The sequence below is a fragment of the Pseudopipra pipra genome, chromosome 7 (genome assembly GCF_036250125.1).
Source record: "Pseudopipra pipra isolate bDixPip1 chromosome 7, bDixPip1.hap1, whole genome shotgun sequence".
NCBI lineage: Eukaryota > Metazoa > Chordata > Aves > Passeriformes > Pipridae > Pseudopipra > Pseudopipra pipra.
Genome location: NC_087555.1, coordinates 29,864,326 through 29,885,237, shown reverse-complemented (window position 1 = coordinate 29,885,237; position 20,912 = coordinate 29,864,326). Strand labels below are relative to the sequence as shown.

The 20,912-nt window shown below is 43.7% G+C and overlaps 1 protein-coding gene across 9 annotated transcripts in view; it reads right to left on the bottom strand.

Annotated features, from left to right (window-relative positions):
- The window catches only part of KALRN (kalirin RhoGEF kinase), a 507,433-nt gene that overhangs the window by 48,757 nt on the left and 437,764 nt on the right, over positions 1-20,912 (bottom strand). For 5 of the 9 annotated variants that reach the window (XM_064661424.1, XM_064661427.1, XM_064661426.1 and 2 more), the window contains 5 exons: positions 10,682-10,965; positions 9,763-9,867; positions 6,159-6,254; positions 4,444-4,574; positions 729-795 (listed from right to left, as the gene is read on the bottom strand). In XM_064661424.1, the coding sequence (XP_064517494.1) occupies positions 729-795; positions 4,444-4,574; positions 6,159-6,254; positions 9,763-9,867; positions 10,682-10,965 (683 nt within the window). Of the gene's footprint in view, positions 1-728; positions 796-4,443; positions 4,575-6,158; positions 6,255-9,762; positions 9,868-10,681; positions 10,966-16,334; positions 20,647-20,912 lie in introns of those variants that run through there. The other 4 variants (XM_064661425.1, XM_064661428.1, XM_064661429.1 and 1 more) reach the window with 4 other exon arrangements.

Genomic DNA, 20,912 nt, shown 5'->3' with positions numbered 1-20,912 from the left:
AGGTCTTCAAGTTTGGAAGCTCTTGAAAATCAGACAGGCTGACAATTCTCCTTGGACTGGTAAATGCCACTAGTGAATCACATGCCTACAGATCTGAGTCCTTGCTGGGAAAAAAAATGGACCCTGCGAGTGAGTTGGATCTGACAGGTGATCCCTAGAGAACTTCACAAGTTGAAGTTTAAAAAAAAAAAAAAAAGAAAGACTGTTTTATAACAGAAAAAGACCCCCAAACTCTAGTTTCTTTCAGGCTTTTTTTTCAAAACAATAATCCATGGTCCACACATGCACCTCAACACAGATCCAAGCCCACTTTCTAGAAATGTACTCAGACACAGAACATTAGCCCAGGTGCAAACTCAAGTATCTGTTATCATTACTCAATATGACAGGAAAAAAAGCATGAAATAAGTGGTAGGAGCATAAGTTAATTCCCCACCACTGCCCCCAAGGCTGCATTACAGCAGAAAGAGTTTGTCATAAGCAGGGTAGCCAAGAAAAATCTTTGCACACTGGAGTTGGACCTAAAATACAACGTTTGTTAGATGGAAACAAAAATAGTTTCCAAAGGCATTTCTCCTTGTTTCTGTCAACATGAGAAGGGGACCATGGAAGCAGAGTGCAAAATAAAGCAGTTTGTTTCTCATGCTGTATTTTTGTTGTTGTCACTTGTCAGCATGGTGCTTTTTAGTGGGAAAACATTTTGCATAGCAGGGTTTGCTTCAGCTCACCTCCACAACAGTTCCCAAGTCTTTGACGTAGTCTTTTTCAGTCTGTACCAGCTCATTTAAGACAAACCTATATTAAAACAGAACACACACATATTTGACCACATTCCTTGATGTTTGCTCCTCTTACCACATATGACTTCACCATAAACCCCCACTGTCACTCAGATCACATAACGTGTCACTCGTCACTCACTTAGAGCTCAGTGGAATGTAAATGAAAAAAAATGTCACATTTCAAGTCAGGGTAGTCACAATTTTCTTAACCACTCTTTCCTCCTATCCCTCTTTGCCCCCACAGCCCAGAATGGTGCAAGAGCAGCAGCACAACCAGCTGCCTGCACTTTGAACTACCCCTCTCTGACCTCCCCTCCTCCATGCCCTACACCCCCCACCCCCCACCCCCCCCCCGAGAACAATGGAGACATATCCTGATCCATTTTGTGGCAAGCAGGAGAGGATTTCTTGCCCCAGTTCCTCTGGCTTTGCCCAAGAGTCATCAATTAAGTTTTAATTCGGAAGTTTCAAATACTTGGAAAACAAATCCCCTCTCCCGTCATAACTAAGAGCTTAATCTTTCAGACTAGGCAATCTATGTGTGGGTGTTGAATGTTTTAATACTGATTTCAGAGCTAATAATCCCATGTAGGAGAGTCATCTAATGAAGGTTTGATGCATGCAAACAACAACAGGCTAAAAAAAGTCCCTCCTAAGTAAGTCAAACTGACTAATCACATCATGTTCTTTCGAGGACAATTTCAAAAAGTTACAGCTTGCTGCAGACAGTTTGTCTCTCAATTACGCCAATACATAGAGTTGGCAGATGACAAATAAACTCCATCTGTGCTCAAGTTTGCTACAGCATAACAAGGCTAACTAGATAGAGGAGTGCTTTCATGTCCACATCAATCAGCAGACTGACCCACTTGAAGTGATAGGGCTGAGGGCAAACAGTGCTAAGATAAAAGGTTGGTTTAAAATACCTAGAGGGGAAAGAAAACAGAATAGTGTTGCAAGGAGAGACTTAGGAGAAGTTACTGAGAAAATAAATCCTGCTCCTGCTGCGCTCCCAACGTGTCTGTTGCTCAGACAAAGCGGAGGCAATTCTTAGGACATGTGTCAGAAAAAGGTCAAACAGCTTCTTGTTCGTTTGAGAGTGAAATCCATCCCCCTTGGCAGAAGGCAGGGCTGGCAGCGGCCACACCAGATGCCTGTGCTCTCCGAAGTGCCCTGCCAAGTTGTGTGCCTGGGCAGCAAACACGTGCGGGGCAAAAGGCAACAGGCTGCTCTTTCACAGCCCAGCACCATGTGGCCTGAGCAGGCGTGTGCTGTACAGCCCCCTCTCGCTGGCTGACCCACCGTGCCCTTGTGAAAGGCTCACCACATCCACTCTGCCAGGGCACGGGTGCTGGGAGGTGCTGTTCAGCTTGCACCACCCTCCATTTGCATTGCTACCCACAAGCACAGAGAGCTGCTGAGGGAACGGGGAGAACCTTTCCCTCCTACAAGGTTATCTGGCCAAATTCTGCTCTAAAAGTGAAGCAGCAGGTGCTTGCAGTACCTAATGCTGCAGGTCATGCAGGCAGGTGGGTGTTTATTAAAAATCAGTGCAGCAACCAGGTTTCTGGTGAACAGATGAAACTTGCACATTTACATCTCTACACCTCCACTTATTGCCTTAAACTCAGCACCAGCATTCCCTCAGCTCCCCTCTTCCTAGCAAGCAGAAAAATCAATCTTGACCATCTCTATTCGTTCTCTGAAGCCTACCTGACACAGCACCTTAGAGGTACTCCCAAATTTAAGGTTTCTAAGATGTAAGCAGCCAAAAATTCAAGTTCACTCATCTTCTCCTCTAATAACACGGAGCAAGGGCAGGCAGTTGCTTGCAAAGTGCTCTGGTCACCAGCAGGTATTGACTACACAGCTGTATTTAAAATGGCACGAACTGGAACAAGGGTAGAGCCTCCTCACTTCTCATTAAATCTGAATATCTGTATATTTTGGTAACTCTGTATTCGATCCATACTGAACAATGACACTCTATAAGACTATGGTCTTACCGCTTGTAGAAATGCAGCAATTAAGCCTGATGGAATAGGATTTTCCTAAAACCAGGGCCAGCTGCTGGCACATGTGTGCTGCCAGGGCCACAGGACATTACTGCCCATGCCTGTGCAAGAGTTCAGCTGCTGTTCTGTGAGGGAATAGGGGATCACAGCTCGAGCTGGGAGCTCAGCTGCTTCACATGACTATGGAATTAAGCCCAGGAAGCTGCAGAGATACAGAACACAGACACAAAGGAGCTGGAGCAGAGACAGATGTCTTGTGCTGAAAGCCACTAGCAGGTGCTCCTAAACATCCTGGTGTTTGGAATTCTGGCAGCTACTAATTAATTACACATAACACGCTACCAGTTCCCCTGCCAGAAGCATCACACGCTAGAGAGTGTTCCTGTGTTCCTGTAACTATGCTGACAGTGCCAGAGGTCTCTGCACTAAAACTGCAACCTGCAGTTTGCTGCCAGTTACCTAATTAATGAATTGCTGCTAGAGAAAGTCCAGAACCCATAATATTGAGGAACTTTCAGGAGACACTCATGGGCAGAGATGTTCCCTGCAAGAAAGCTGACAGCTGCCTAGTAGGAAACTTCTCCCATTCAGAAATACATCCAGGAGTGTCATGTCCTTGTCTGCTGCTGGGAGTTGCTCCAGTTCTTCACTGTATCACTTCTCTGGCTTCCTACAACAAACTGCAGGAGCAAATGATGGCTTTCACAGACCTGTGACACTGCTCCTACTTCCTCTTCTACTCTTAACGGCCTCCTTGTTCTCCCCAGCTTGGTTTCCTTCCCTGCTTGGCATCTTTCCCAAATGGGCTGCTCTTCCTCCACCTCTCTCACATTTCCACACTCCAATGAGAGCTGTATGGAATGTTACTTTCCCCCCAATCTACCATTTGATTAGATCACTGCAGTTACCGTTGTTAGCACAAGAGGTGATACAAAGATAACAGCTACCTCAGCTCTCTTTCATAGAATTCTTGATTCTGTTTCTCCAATTCTCTGTGTTCTTCAGCTGAACTATGCATTTAAGAAATGCTTTAATCATTATAGGCTTTGAAGGGACAAGTGTTATTTTTTATTTACATTTAAGGGAGTGTACAGATAATTTTAAAAAATAACTTTCATGAGCCGTCACCATTTCTTTTCTCTCCCATTACCATGAACATGAGGGTTTCCCAAATGAAGCTTTCTCTTCAGTGGTGCACCAAAAATGCATCTGAATCCTGTCCCTTCCTTCGCTAATAACTAAGGCAAAAAAATATTATCTCATTCAAAAAATCCTAGTGGGATTCTCTATTCTATTCCTTGAAGACAGCTAACAAGGTCAATCACATATTCCCCCTCTGAGAGCTGATTTCACCACTGGCAATGAAGTAATTACCAATGCAAACATCTCAGTAATACTTGTCGAGCTGTTTAGAGGCTTTTACAGCACTAGATATGTGCTATCTGGGGTAAAAGCTGTACATTTTAGAGTGATGATGAACTTCCTGTGTGGAATTGCTTTTATTAAGTGTTTTTAAATGTAACAAAAACTAGAAGCAAGTAGAACACAGTTTTACTCCCAGTTCCATGTTCATTTACTTTTTCAGTGCTGCTTTGTGTCCTCCTTGGATGCACATTTTGGAAAGAAGAATCAGCAATACAACTTACATTCTGCCTCTCATTGCTTTGGCTTTTTGTTCCTCTTCAAGGTTTCGGGGGGGCGTTGAAGGTGTCATTCCTTCATTTAAGCAGCCAGTGGCATCTTTTAAGCTTCCTCGGTAAGATCCTCCTTCAAGGGTCTAAAAAAACCCCAAAGAAAACAGAATAAGCATAGGCCTTGAACTCCAGCATAACTATTCGAGTCAGTTCTGCAATCAACACTACAGAGTATTCAGCAACAAGCAGAGTATTCAGCAACACTTTCCTGCAGGACTTAGTGAAACACAACCAAACTAATTTTAAGTTGATGTAGGACCCCCCAAAAAAAAGCCAAAAAATGTCCTTCTGTTAGAAGGTAGAAAAAGATATTCCAGTAGCTCCAAGAAAACTCTTCCAAATTATTTCAAAACAACCTGGAAATATCCTGATGTCTCAATCAGGACCATTGTTAGGCTACATGTGGTCAAGGATTCTCTGCCAAAAGCTGAATGGGGATTCTTGTAGTAAAGTACTACACAAAAAGAAAGAGAAAGATGGACACACAGTAACATTCCATAATAATTAAAGCTTCCCCCAAATCCCTGGAAAGTAATTGTAACGGTCTAATAGACTGTATGCGGGGGAGAGAAAATAAAATAACCTCCAAAAATATGTCTAACTGGATTAATGAAATACTTCTCAATTTTTTAGTCCCTCGATGGAATAAAACTATTTTGAGTAAATTTTCTGGGAATATCCTTCTTGGTTTCCCATAAAGAACTCCTTCACCCGTCACTCCTTATCAAGCACGCTATGAATGCTGAGTCTTTCCATGTACCAATATGTCAAACTGAGAAAATACCAAAACCTTCTGAAATGATTCACTAGATAAAACTGCTTGCACAGAGCTGCAGTAATTTAATGATTGTTTTGGTTTTTTTCTCTCTTCACTGTTCCAGTATATGTAAGGAAATGAACCTTTGTAGGCCCATCATAATCCTGCTTTTAACTTGTTCAAAGAAAGCATTTAGCTACTTTTAGAGGTCCCGGAACGTGTAGAAAAAGGTTTAGCTTTGATTTAAAGATTTTGAACTGCTTAGGGAAAACTTAAGAGAAGCCAGGATATGAAACAGGATTTACTCCTTGCCCAACAGACATGGGATCAGACAGGGAGAGTGTACGACACTGAAATTTTTGAACAAATTAATTCCAAAGCATTTTTATTGCTTATTCCAGTCCCTGTAAGAAAGAGTTGACAAGGCAGATTAAAAGTGCCACATGAATCTTTGTAAAATTAAAGCACAGCTGTGGTACTTCAAGCAGTTCTACTCTTTAGAGGGTCTTTTTAAGAGAAACCAGAATACCAAACAAATTCACACAGTAAAACTCCCGTGCCTCAGAACAAGCTTTAAAACAAAACAAACAAAACATCCCACTGTGTAAAATACTTGAATACCAACAAGACCCCAGAAAGAGAACAGTACAATAACTCATGCTCTGCAAAGCCCACTCCAGAAGTGACTTTTGACTGTGCAGTGTAGAGCCTACGTGAGATGTGGGCTTCACCTCATAAGGGGAGCAAAAATATTAGACACTACTGAGAAGCAGAGCACATGGGGTTAATAAAAGCATAGCAGATGAAGGTAGAAAGCAAGGAAACCAGAAACAAGAGGCAGCCTTTATAGCACTTCCCTACAGTCACGTCAGGCCTGTTGTGTACACAGTTTTCACAACACTAAACTTACCAGCTTAGTTTTGACCAACTTTTCTATTGCACTGACAAGATCCGCAGCAGTTGGGACATCGGAGGAGCTCTGTCGAGCAGCTAGCAAAGAAGAGGACTGCAAGACACCAGGTGGCAAAGGAAAAGCAAGTTAAAAGGATGAGAAGGGAGCAGGAAACCAAGCGGTCAGCGAAGAAGCTTCTGAGGCAGGAGAACGAACGCGGAAGGGGAGCTGGAGGGTTAGAGGGCCACATGCACGGACAGGTGAGCGAGTGTCGCCGTATCAGACAAGCATGGAATTGCCATCCACTTCTGGCTACACATTTCCCTCAGCAGTTCCAAGACTGGGAACCAGGGAACAGCATCAAAGAACTGAAGTTCATTTACAAGCAGGTCACAATACTCCTGAAGTCTGCTGGTTCCTCCTTCAAAGGACATCTATGGTCTTACAGACTCCAGAAAATTGATCACCTTACTGCAGAAGTAAGAAATTACCCCCTCCCCCATACATACATATTTAATAAGTGCAGTTAAGCACAAGGCACACACAGAATTACAGGCAGTAGAGGAGGGAGGAACAAATAATTCCCTCTCCCCCACAGATCAACTGCAACTCCAAATGAACTTGGATGACACTTCCCCTTCATGCAACTTCAGCCATCTAAAACATGTAACTCCCTCTCTTCTCCCTGCAACCAGTGGAGAAAAAACACCCCTACATGTCTCATCTATCCTGGGTACCTGGCACAGCCTTGCCTCTATGCCTGTCTGCTGGTCACAGGTATTCGATTTTAGGTGCCTGACATCATGCCGTGTCTTTGGATGTCTCCACTTACAGATCTCCAGAAACACCAAGACCTCTTCAATGTGCTCCCAAGCACCCCCATGGCTCTGTGTGAAATACTCAGTTTTAGTTTAAGGTTTTTGCTCTACAAGGGCATATCACTCCTTGATCTTTGTCCTGGGAAACCTCACTTTGAACATCCAAACCCACTCGATAGCTATGGGAATTGGGATTTATTAGCTCACCTGTATGTACATTTCTTCTGAAGGCAATACAAGCACTGACTAAAACTATAAGCCCTTTTATAACCTGCTTTCAGCAGGCTGACACAGACTAAAGCATGGCTAATTTTTATAAATTTTCCATTAAAAAGTTTATTCATCTCTCAGTTGCTTAATAAAAGTCTTCTGGAGAGCAGCTACTCCAGTGAAATCACTGTGCAGGTGCCAACAAACACGCATCTGAGATTAAATAGTGCTGGGGAATGAGAGGTGGAAATGTGATGGCAGGAATTAGGCACCTGGCCACCTCTTTCCGCAGCCCTTTGGGAAGGTTTCTCCTGTTGAGTGACACAGCCCCAGGAGAAGAAAAAGAAGGCAAAGGAGATTAATCCTAACCAGAAGCCTTGTGATAGAGCAGAAACATGAACAGCCTGCCAGTCATCGTCTTGTCTTTCACAAATAATACATCTAATCAGCAATTCTAATTACAACAACAACAAAAACTACAGGTAATCAGGCTGATAATTAAGGAATTAGGCTGGTAATGCAGGAATCTCATACAAATGTTAAAGCTCAGACAGCCTGTTTCACCTACAATGCAGACAGACATGTCTAGGAAAAGAAGACTGAAAATAAGGACTTTGAAGAGATACTGGACAATATTGATGATAATGGCCAAACATAATCATTCTAACAGGAGGAGTCCAATTTTTGGAGGAACTAAACAGCTGTTGCTCTCATTTATTTTAACTGAAATTGCTCAATATCTCTGAAAAATAAATAACTTCAAGATTTTAAAGGGAGCAAGGAAACATTTGCTGCTGACAAGACTTTCAGGGTTAAATAAAACTTCTGGGATTGACAGGAGTCTGGTTTGTGTGGGGCAAATCAAAATACGGTATTTCTATTTCCCAGGGAGCAAATTATGAATTTCTAATACAAAGATATCTTCCAATTTATCTTTTTAAGAGCCTCCAGGAGCAGTGAGGCACGATTACTGCTGCCTTGCAGATGGGTTCAGGGAAAAGTGTCACCTCCCACACCACGCAGACATCTCCCCCCCTACCACAGCTACTGCCCCATGCTGCTGCTGCTGGTCCAACCTAAGCCTGTGCCTGTAAGCACAGAGGCAGCACATGAGCAAGAAGTTGTGCTCAAATTAACACCATTAGAGAGCTTTCAGCTCCAGCATGGCTCAAACGTTGCTAACACAGTGTCCTGTGCCAGGGAATTTTGGGACCCAGGTTTGTGAGCTTTAGTTGTTTTTTTTTTTCCCCATAACAAAAGTTGAGGAGGGGAAGAAAAACAGAGAAAAAGGGTTTCAGACACATCTTGTCTGTTAGGAGTGGGTAAAGAAATAGGATGCCAAAACACTTGATAAAGCTCAGACATCAGAAGCAGAAAACAGTTTAGTTCCACAACATTTACGCTGTCAGAAATGTATTTAAGAAATACTGAAGTCATATGGCATGTTGGACACCAAAAATAGTGACCTGACCTAAATCAGTTTTGTTTTTCTTTAAAAAAACCCAAAATAAAACAACCCCCCCACACACAAAAAGCAAGCTAGCCCCCAAACATTTAGCTAAACTCCATGGGGAACAAGCCAGGAGCAACAGCTATTGTGCTGGGCATGGATCCACCACAGCTCTGCTTCGCCGACCTTTCGCCTCTGCCCCTCTCCAGACAGCCACCAGCACACATAGCACTGAAAGGGCAAGAGTCCACAACTCCAGCTGCTTCCTTCTGGTCTTGCTGCCACCACAATGTCATAACATTTCCTGACAGATTAGCAGAAAGCCCCCAAATCCTTTACTCCATCACTCTGCTCCTCGAGTCCCAGAAATATTTACATCCTTCTCTCTCTGTATTTCCAAACTCCTGCCTGAACCTTCCCCAAGAACATTCTGGGTTGTTTTTTTGTCTGACAATTTATTAATCTCCCCTATCCTTGCTTCTTTGCCTGCAGCAATTACAATCAGAGGATAGCGATACAGAAGTGGCAGTGCTAAAAACAGATGTCAGCAGGAAAGCAGGAAACTGCTAAACAGGAGGATAGTTTTCTACAAGGGAGAATGACAGAACCAGGAAAGGGTGGGGGAGGACATGTGCAGACAGGACCTGCACTGACTGTCAATGCAAACCACTGTGACAGCCACATTCACAGATTCTCATCCCGAGACCAACTGAAGGACTTTGCAAGCCACTGTGCCATCTACCATGGCAAATTCTGACTTAACGCTCAAGAGACTCTACTTAACATCAGAGAACTACCACCACCAGCATGATGCCACCAAATACCATTTCTACTGCCACAGCCAGACACCAACAGTACTTTTAAATCAGATGTATTAGTCTGAATGGAGTTTCTGACCACACATAGCACAGGCATACAGTCAACCTGTCATGAAATGGGATGCCAGGACTAAATTGCTTATCTAGTCCTATCTGTAAATCCAGTTGGAAAAAGGTATTAGATTATGATTTGCTTGTAGGAGTCTCTTATAACCACAAGTTTAGGCTAGTTCTGGATACTAGAAGACCACTATGAAACCACTGTGTATAGCTATGCGAGAAATGCACTTAAACAGAAAAATTACATAGTAGGGGAGAGGCCTTACCATCTCATCTTGGGTTGGATCATTGTCAAAAATCTTCATAGGAGGAGGAAGAGGTGTGTGAGACTCTTCATCTGGTTCATCTTCTCCCCAACCCTTCTTGCTCTTCTGAAGAAAAGTTAAGATATAATTAGAAGCAGGGATGGGTTTCCCTTACCTTTTTAGGTATCTGAGCCCTAGTCCCACAGTCAATATTGCTTTGGATGGACAGAATTGCAGGTAATAGGAGAGATGCAATAGCGATTTAAGGTTTTGCCAGTTAATCCTGGTGCATTCTAAGGCTTACAGAAATACGGTTTATAGGTCAGCCAAGCAGCTAAGGCAGTTATAGCTGTGTGCTGATAGAATAGTATTTTTTCCATTCAAATAAGAACTGTTCAATGTACAATTTTTAAAATGTGTTCCTCTGTTTGCATTCAGTTAGTATCTTTTGCACTTTTGGCTTTTAATTCCTCATTCACTTTATCAGGAAAGCACCATTCTGGTGAAGAACATTCCTGCAGAAAAACTGCAGATACAGGAACATAGCAGATTTAACAGAAACATGGCTGAGTATTTTCTTTCAAAAAGGAATTACACTGGTATAGTAGGATAAAGCTGATACGAACCTCTGCTGCTCAAGAATAATTTCATTTTTATCTTTGGCAGCTTTCTAATAGGCTATTTAAAAATCTAGTCAAAGGACAATAATATTTGCAAACTCTGAAATGCTCTTCCCTATATATTCCATTGCTCTTTGGGTGACAAAGCTGTTTGCAACACAGCTTTAAACATTGTTTAATTGCTTTAAACAATGCGATTTTACATATGATTTGCTGTTCCCTCTAGACCCTGAGGGAACTGTGTTTACTCAAGCATGACTCACACCATAGAAGAGACTACTGGAGACACAGTCTTTCCCGCAACAAACACCAACACACACCTCATCTGCGCTGTCTCCTTGAGGAGTGGTTTCATCTCCAGTCTTTGGCGAGCCAAGGTCAAAGCTCTTCCGGCCATCTCGCACCTTCTTTTGTTTCTTGATGTTGCTCTCGGTCTTCCCGCTGTTCAGCCGGCGCACAGGACTAGTCAGCCATTTCTTCAGGGTGTTGGTTGAGCGCTTTGGGCCAGGAGAGCTCTGGATGGAGTTGAGGGATGGTTGAGGTTGTAAGTTGGCCACTGAATCAGACTTGCCCCCGTTGTCATTGGCAGAGACTGAATACGCGTCTGGAAGAAAGCGATGCAGGTGAGAGCTCATACCAGCACCTCCTCTCCTCCCTGGTGCACGTCAAGCACTGGGCAGCACTAAGCATGAACATACAAGCTGCCTCAATGAAAGGCTGACCTATGGACATTGTGTAAACTTTATTGCACACCAGAGAGTGGAATATGCCCTGCAACGGGCATTTCCCACAATCTTACACACCTCTCTCATTTCCTACCACACTATCTGTCCTTATGAAAGATCACACACAGCAAAGTTATTTAGTTTTTTAGGAAAGCCTGACTTTCATGCTAAATGCTGAACTTCTCAGCTTGTTCCCACAATTTCAGTGTGAATTGCCAGGAAGAAAATAAGTACAAAAAGCAGATTGCTACAGGAGACCTGACAACCACCAACACATTGTCAGGTTCCGATTCCATAATTGTTTCTCAGCTGGTTTCAGACCCCAGTTACATGACTGTTAGTTAGACTACCTACTAACTTTTGAAGCACCTTAAAATTATCTCCTTTGCCCCTGAAAGCACCCTGTCAGAAGAATTCACACATTCCCTAGAACTAAGAAACTGGAATGAACAATTACAAAAGATGACAAACTATTCAAATCAAAGGAAACTCTCAGTAATGAGACAGAAGACAGGCTTAAATTAACCAATAGTCCCATTAGCAGGAGATTCTGCTGAAGTGCTTTCAACTGCAGTCATCAATATACATGTTCAGACTAGCACCTTAGAAATGGGTGCAACCTCCTTACTCCCCCCAAACGAAACAGACCAGAGATGTGCCAATGTCAGTAAGGCTTTAAAAACAAAACAAACAAGTTGCTCAAAGATTTCTCAATTGCCCTTTAGGAACAAGCGCCCTGTTTTCAACTTTTTGAAACCATGGCAAGGCAACTCCCTCCCCAGGAGCAATCGGGGACTTCGATGTTTAAACCCACACAGTTTAAGATTTTTTTACAAAATTCAAGGGTTTTTTTACAAAATTCAAACATTGTCACATGTCTGTAAAATATAAGTCAGGCTGTACATCAGAAAGTAGTCAGCTGATGTTATTAAACATTTTTAGACTGTTATCTCTGAATATTTTATCTGCCCCAGCAGACACCAAAAACCTAAGTTGTAACACATGAACATAGCCTGGTGCATTGAGATATTCTCAGTTCAGCAGTAAATATCATCAGAGATGCTGGGTTGTACAAATGCTGAGGGAGAGCTACTCTTCCAGAGAATCATTACCTGTGTTGTTTTAGAAGCCAGTTCCTGCTATGAGCATGCAGAGCTTGTACCTGCTCTGAGTGGAGCTGTGCTCCCAGCTGGCTGTGCACAGAGCAGAGACTGCAGCCTGCCTTGTCTGCCAGCTTGTACAACACAGACTGTGAGAGTCAGAATATTTTCTAACCATACACAGCCTCAGTCAGAAGTTGAACCAATAATTTATTACATACCTGAGGTCAAAAGTTAGATTTTTAGAACATACAGGAATCATTTTAACAAGCTAGAGAAAGTCAAAGTTCATTTCCCAGACAGGAAGAAAATCCAAATCATCTGTCTTTTGACAACAGGAGGAGTAAGTGAGAGAGGGGCTGGGAGGAGGACGGATCCCAGGTGACTTACTGACATTCCTCCATAGGGGCAAAATAGCAGGCCAGAAAGGTCTGGGTTTAGCCAGCTCCTGTTGATGTTATTTCATGTACACAAAGCGGCGTTAAATCAACTAGTGCAAGATAATGTTTATCGGGGGCAGCTTATCTTCCACTCAAAAGCCTTTGGATAGTTCCCCCTCACAGGCTCCACGTGATGCTTGGCGAGTTTATCAGTGCACCTTGCATCAGCAAAATTCAGTGTTTCATCATGCTGATTTTGACTTTCCAAGTGCCCTCACCCCACTGAAAGCCCCACAGGTAGTGGGGGAAGCTTGAGGGCTCCTTGCCAAGGGGCTTTGCCAAGAGGAGTGCCCTCAGGTGCTCATGCTCCCACTGCTGCTGCAGGAGCATTAACTTTGGCCATTACTGGTGCAAAGGGAGCTGGGCTGCAGTCACAGAAGGAGAAATGCTGGAAGTGATCACTCTGTGAGGTTGCCACTCCCAGGGATGACTTGGAGCAAGCAGCCATATCACAGACTCACTGCCTTTGGTGGGGACTGGGCTCGCTGGGAGGTTCAGGAGAACTGACGACAAGCTGATCTCACCTTGTTGATTAACGTACAGAGAGGTTTTTACGACAGCTTGTAAGTAACATAGTCCAAATCCCTACCTCCAGTTGACAGCACTTTGCCAATTTAACTTCTGGTAATGGAAGGGAGTTGACAGGAGGCTAATGGAGCCTGGGACAACCCCATCCACCCGAAGGTTTTATTACTGTGACATGTGATCCTATGTCAGCCCAGCAGGCTCAAGGCATATCCAGATAAAGGAACCTTGAGGTCCATGATGGAAGAGGCAGGGACCTCCATTTCCACCATAAAACAGCCCTGGTTTTACGAGCAGGGCCAGGCCCCAGCCTTGCTGCTTCCCTCTCCTTTACCCAGGCAGCACAGCCACAGCCAGGGCATGGACAGACACACAGCACCTCTCCTGCCACAGCACTCTTTGCTCAACCAGCACGGGGAAGCGACAGTCAGTTGTCCTTGTCATTCCAGGGAAGGCAGCAGGTGGGCAGAAACAGCTCCAGTCCCGAGCTGGCCCACAGCTCACCTTCCCTGCTTGCAAGAATTTTGTCCGAAGTTTTATCCAGGGCCAGGAAAACTCTGCAGACCAAACATCAGCCCCCGAGAGCCACAAGCCACGGCGAAAGCCAACCCACAGGTTTCCAGAGGGAGGCATGTTACACCATGCAACAGTCCCACCTGAACAAGGCTCTGGATTTTCCTGCTCAAGGTCATGCCTTTGGTGATGAAAAAGGCTGTTTACCAAGGGGTTACTAAACGTGGGTTGGTCATGCCATGCTGTGTGCAGCCCTGGCAGATACAAAGTCCCCTTCTTTCTCCTTGTCTGCTGAACTGCCCTGCTGGAGCACTGTAAGGCATTTAGGACAGAGCCTGGGCTTTGCTTGGCCCACGCAGCCCAAGACTGGAAACATGGCCTTATCTTCCCTTTACATGGTAGTGTAGTCTCCCTGTGGTTGAAGGACAGGCAGGGAGGTGGGAGAGAAGGACTGGTACGAATCTCCCTGCTCCCCAGTCACCATTAGAGCCCTTCGAGGTGGGGTGACTTTTCTCTACCCAGCACTCTACATAGGTACAAAGTATTCCCAACCTCATCATTCCAGTTACCACTACCACCACACACGCACTATGCAAAAGCCACACCAAGAGTCCACACACAATATTCATAACCTTTTTTCCTTTTCTTTTTTAAAGGAACTGCAAATTTGGACACATTTGTGAGCAAGTCACATTTGTTGTTTTGCCAGCCCTGAGAGTGATTACCTCTGCACATAAAGCAGGTCAGATCGACATGGTCGCAGAGGCAGGACTGAAGCTCCAGAAAGAGCAGAGCTCATGAAATAAGAGACAGAAACATGAAACACAAAAAAATCTGCCAGGAAAGACCTTTTAGACAAGCTCCTAAGCTGAGCTTGTGTGAGCTCCGCTGCTTCTGCAGCACATACAGCTACAAACACATCAATCATGACACTTGATACTGGCCTGAGATGCAGACACCAGGTGGATCGAGCGGAAGAGGACGACACGTTACCGTGCTCTTCTTGCAAAGCACTAGCACATATGTGCTTTGCAAACTGCATTAGTAGAGCTGTTTGGAAACACAGTTTGCTTAAGAAAAGCCAGAGAGCTTTTGGAAAAGATGCAGCAGCTCATCGCGTGATAATTCAGGCAGCTGCTGCTGCCCACAGGGACCAGCAAAGCAGTGGCTGTCCTCACACTGCCATGAGCAGTTGTCCTCCCACCAGTGTCCCAGGACACACATGTCTAAAAAAAGGTATTTGGTGAAGCAAAATGGGTGTAGGGAGGTCAGCAGACTCGTGTGGCTAGATTGATTTCCTGGCCAAACCATTCATTCAGACAGAAGAAATGATGGTTTCCAAAACACTCCTAAGCAAACCTCCAAAAAACTTCTGGCAAGAGGACTGTGAGAGATATTCAGCCAGACCAAAGAGCTTTAACATTCAGTGCTTTTGCACTGCTGGAGACATGAAATGTTTGTTGTTGTTGCTCAAATGAACGGACATCTATAAAAGCACAGCTCTTGTACTTGAAAAATGGAAGGTTCCAGTTCTGTGCTACCTTGGGTGAAAGGAAAAATGAAAATCTCACAGACCTGGTTTTAGAGGCATAGTTGTATTCCCATTTGAGTCATCAGGAATTACTGGTGGAACATAAATACAAGGCATTTTATTTTTACCTCCCTGTTCCCCAGAGCACACGTGGGAGAGGAGGTCTGTCTGATCAGTCATGCAGCACCAGACTCCTTTGCAGGAACTCAACTCTTTAACAGGGAAAGGGAAAGGCCTCTCACAGCAACTCCAAAGAAAACATCAGGCTTGTCTTTTTGGTACATAATAATCACAGATCATATATGATAGGAAAGAAATATGTGTCCATAACCAGAAGATAATACAGAATATAGCTATAGAGACAGGTGAGTAGAGCAGGGCACAACCTTGCTTTAGGTGAGGTGAATCCCCTTCTCATTTATCTATGGCTCAATTTCTCCAGAAATTTTTTATTCCAGAAAAAGAGACTGAGAGAAAAAGATTTTTCCACAGAAGTCAAAGAAAATGAGTCATAATGGGAACTCTGTAATCCTCCTAGAATGTGCATTTAAATCAATGATTTTTTTTTCAGAAATAATTCCACTTGTGAATGAAAGCCAGTAATGGCAATCTGACCAATGAGCACATAAATCAGCTCTGCTGTGCTCAGCAGAGACCGTTTTCCACATTTAGTGATTCTTGTAAAATAATACTTCTGACAAAGACAGAATTTAATCAGACATGGGTGAAAGACTCATTCAGTCTTTACTTGAGTAAGCTTCCTAAAGAATAGGAATCTCCATAAAAAAAACCCAAAACCTTGGAACGCAGGAATCATCTAGACCCACGCTATGCTCAAAGCCCCTATGTTAGAATTTCACACTAAACAAACAAGAATCATCTAAACCACCAAAATGCACCCTCTCCTGCCCTTTCCAAGAGCATGTCCAGCATACAGGTCATAGGTTCCAGTTCACAGCTCTCAGCTTCTTGAAGTTTTATGATCTCCCTTAGGAAATGCTGCTTTGAGAGCCACCTTGGGTCTGCTCGAGGGATTCAGGGCCAAAGCTCTATTGACACATGCAAAGATGGCAGAATGAGGTATGAAGACTGCTTCTTTGGTCTCTTCTGTGCTTTTGTATTAAACGTCCAAAACATGCTCAGTGAAACATTTTTATTGGCACAAGTCAGGGTTACAAAACTTTGTGGCTTAGGCAGATGACAGTACCAATCCCAGTTATAGTGTTAGAGCCTATTCTGCCTGTAAAACCTGGCATGGATTTGCAAAAGTTTGGGAAGCAACAACATTTGGATAATACAAAGTCACTTTACAGCTATTCCTCAAGCAAAAAAACCTAGGTTTTAACAATGTACATCATGAATCTGACAACTTCTTACGTCAACAGGTAAGCTGTTTCTTTCCTCAGGCACAGCCTCTGAAGAAGGCTCTAGTGAAGAGTGTAAGTGAACACAACGAAATTTTCAGTGCCCATGTCAGACAAAGACAGAGGACAACTGGCTTGGAAAGCCCTTTAGATTAGAAGTACATTAAACTTTCGCAATGGAATTGCAAAACGTGCCCTGGAGACTTCCAAAGCTCCCCATCGGCTCCCAGCTCTGCTCAGCCACTCTGCACGTGTTCAACTGCAGACCTGCCCCGTGCTTCAGCTTGAGCTAAAAATGAGATGAGACCATGTAGGAGCCAGCTTCACATCAGAGAGTAAAGGCACATTCAAACTACGCCATTGAAATCTAAATACTAATTTTGGTTGGAGATTCAAATGCCCTCCCTAACTCCAAAATCTCCTGGAAATGAGCAAATTGAGAAGGTTCAACTGACTTTTGTTTATGTCTTGGGACTATTGTTTGAAGCTTCAAGCTGGAAGTACCATCAAAAGGCACAAATCAATCTGGCAGGATTTTCACAACTCCATTTATATGGATGAAATGACTTCTGTCCAAACTCAAGAATAATGGTCTGAAGTTAAATATTTTATAAAAAAGTTTCTAGTCCAATAGACAAAGTAGCAGATGTACTGGACAAACTTTCTGATCATTGACTGTAATGTAAAACCTCAAAATTTGACTTTCTGTTTCACTGCCAAACACACAAACATGACTAAGTTCCAAAAAGAACAGGGGAAAAAAAGGACTAGAATCTAAATTAATCACACAACATTCAGAACACACTGTTTCATTATTGAATAGCTGGTATTTCTTGGAAATATGAAAGAAGAGCTGCTTTGAGATAAAGAATGATCTGCAGAATTCCTTTTAGCCACACCGCAAAGCAGGAGATGCTCCTGTGGGATTTTGCATATGGGTTTTGCCTCAGGGAAATGGTCACCTATCTGCTGGCTTTCACATTCAACTTTCTGATTATTACTTGCAGGTTGAAACCTTAGCTGAAGAAAACAAGCACTCACCCAGCTGGGGTGGGTAAACACTGTCACTCGGAGCTGCTCATTTTTGTGTCACGCTGTAGCTCACCTCCTGCTCTTGGCAGTCAAGGAGCTGCACACACTTCTGCCCAAGGGTGATGCAGAGTGGGACTCACACCCTGTAGGAGCCTCTCTCTTTCCATTAACTACAGAGGGAGTCGGAGGAAATTATACCCTTGGCTAAATTTAGTTATTGTGAATCCCCTTCCCACATTTGAGTACGCTTCATACCAGGCCGATCTCGCAGCAGGGAATGATTAGCTGAAGTTAAGCATCTGACAATCCACTTTAATGAGCAATAACTGATGGCAACCTGCCATTAGCTTCAGTCGAATAGCTTTTATTTTTAGCTGGTGTTGCTCAGATGCAGCTTCCATCCAGCATGTGCTGGGAAAGCTGACATCTCAAAGTAGTCTCCAGGTCTTGGTTGTGCCAGTCGGAGTGTTAGGGCTCAAGAGCTCCAGTTCCTGGAGGTCAGAGAAAAGTCACTGCAGTTCTGGGAAAGTTTCAAAGAGTGAGATAAAACCAAAAGCCTGGAGGAACAGCACAGAGGCGCGTGGTCCCAAGAGACCTTGCAAGAAAAGTTACTGAAATCCTGAGAGCGTGCTGAATGAGTGAGCTGGGTCTCCAGGGAGAGAAACAGCACAAGGGGAATGCACAGAGAGAGCCTGCCGAAATAAAACATGACTTCAGTACTCTCCAAGAGTGCCTAGGGAGAGGAACAGCTGCAGGAATTCTCTATTGTATCTGCTGCTTCATATGGATCTAAGCTTTTATCAGAGGTTACTGGTAGGGAGGGCACCGGGAAGAGAGCAGGATGAGTCCTCAGGTGAATATAGGGCAGGGTCTTGTTTCCTACAGATCAGCATTTAACTGAGGAGCTGCTGCACATGAAGGCAGAACGTCTTTGTGCCTCTGAAGAGGCCCCAGGAAAGTGTGCAACTCAACCCCATGGCACCAAGCACTTGAAGAGCAGCTGAAGTGCTTGCAGTTCTCCTCTCTGAGTGTCCCACTCAGAAATACATTTCCATATAACAGCTTACAACTGTGATGGGTATCTACAACTTCTCTAGTTGGAAGTTTGAGCCTTTTTGTCTCCATTTATCAGCCCAATTCATCCTGCCTCAGAGTCCCATCTGACCCCTCACATAGGCTGCTGTGAATTCATGACAAGAATAATAAGAGAATAAACATCCACAGTGAATCCACCAGCGTGTTGGAGAGATACTCCTAGCCAGCTCCTATCCCAAAATACTATGAGATATGACTCAAGGCAGAGCAATAATGTACCTTCAAGGGAACCTTGAAGCAACAGCTTTTTAGAATAGGTTTTTACTGAATGAAAGGCTGTGGAAAAGCTCAGAAATAAAGCAGTTGCTCCACACAGCAGACTTTAGGGCCAGATGCACTATCCGTACACACCTGATTTCATTCACCCATTCTCTTGCCTCAAGTTTGTGCCCAGCACATGTCCTGGACCAGCCCAGAGCACAGCAGTAGCAAGTCCAACACATCTGCTGGGAGCACACATTGGAGCAGTCTTCCCGTAATGTCTCCCAGCTGGGAAAGCAGATCTCTGAAGCCAGAGGCACGCATTTTGCTTTAGCAAAGGAAGGAAATAAAAAGTCAAGACTAACAAGATCCAGAAAGGGCATGCTTTTTTTTTTTTTTTGAACAAATCAACATTTATTTCAATTTAGTCAAACAAGTCGTTGAAGCACTTCTCTAAGTTCTACTTTACATTTTGTATTTACACTGTCCTCATTCTGTGACAAAAATAATTCCCAACCCTGAAGTTTCCAGAATAAGTGTAGCTAGCAGCAAAAATAACAAAGCCCCAAACACAGAGCAAAAATCTCCCTTGATATATTTTGATGGGAGACTTATGCACGTTCCGTAAAAAAACTTTTAACCTGAACCTTTATGTAAAGCTATATGGGATGATGAGGGGGTAAATGTCACGTTTGAAGCTGAACAAGAAGAGCAGCATTTGCTGGCCTTTGCAAGTACACTGTTACTTTTAGCATAAGGAACTGTGAAATGCTTAGACACCCACACAGAAGCAGACTTTTTAACTTTGATCTAAGCAGTTTTGCTCTGCTGGGAGCGTAAGGGTACCAGAGTTGGCAAATACCATCTTTTATCCCAGATGTTGGGCACAAAAACAAACTTTATTACACATGGTTTCCAAGCAGCTGTTAGTACAACACAAGCCTTATTCTTTTGTGAAGTGTCAAGGGTCAGCTTCATTCAGCAGCTTCCAAATTGAGCTACTGTAAGAATTCTGAAGTAATTTCTCAGTTAAATGACATCATTGCTAAGGTCAACTCTGGCTTACACTTGAAGCCAGCAACCTCTATGACAAGGTGGACTACTCTGCTGAATTGGGGGAGAGGAGGGAGGACAACGACATTTCAATGTCATATTTAGGTCTCCCTACCTCAAAGGAAAGTGTGGTCATGTACCCAAACAATTCTTCATGGAAACAACAGAAGAATATCAATGACAAAATTGGAATTGGAAAAAAAGCAAGAACAGAACCCAAAGCTTTTTGGGATAGGAAGAAAAACTGCATGTTGAGAAAGAAGGGATTGGTCATTAAACTTTCCAGGCACACACAGGCCTCAGAAAGCACAGAAAACAAGCAGAACAAACAAACACAACTGTGTGCATCTTAGCGTCAGCTTCTTTTGCCAAATGCAGTAGCTTCCAACATTCAGCAGCTGTCTCTTGCTTTCTAGTGCTGTGGAGTTCTCTTTGGTACTTGGAGGCTGTGAGGAGCTCCGGGCAAAGAGAAAGTCTTTGTCCATTTACCAACCAATTCCAAAGGCGCTGATCTTGAATAACTTTACTAAGCAAGAGTGACACAGATGTTTGGGAAAGGGGGCTTTTCACTTAGTAAAGTTGTGGTAGGTGCAGTGGAAACCCAAGGCAATCTACATGCTTGTCAAATTGTGCCTAGGAAAGAACAGAGTCCTCCATGAACGTCTCTCATTTGTTCACTCTTAAATTATTCAGGCTCTGACAGCCCCTGAAAAGAAAAGAATGGAATAAGAATAAGTTGCAAGTGGTGCAGGGCAAGGGTGGACACCACGTAACCACCAAGAACAACGAGGTTGGGGTGTTTGACGACAGACACACTGCAGCTGGAGCCTCCAGGGCTGGTGCCCAAAGCAGCTTCCTCCACACTCTTGTCCTCCAGAAATACTAGTGGAAAATACAAGCTCACAGCAAAGGTACTGGTTGGGATGAATTAAAAGAAGTAATGAATGAAGTCAATGCAAACAGCGGTTTGGA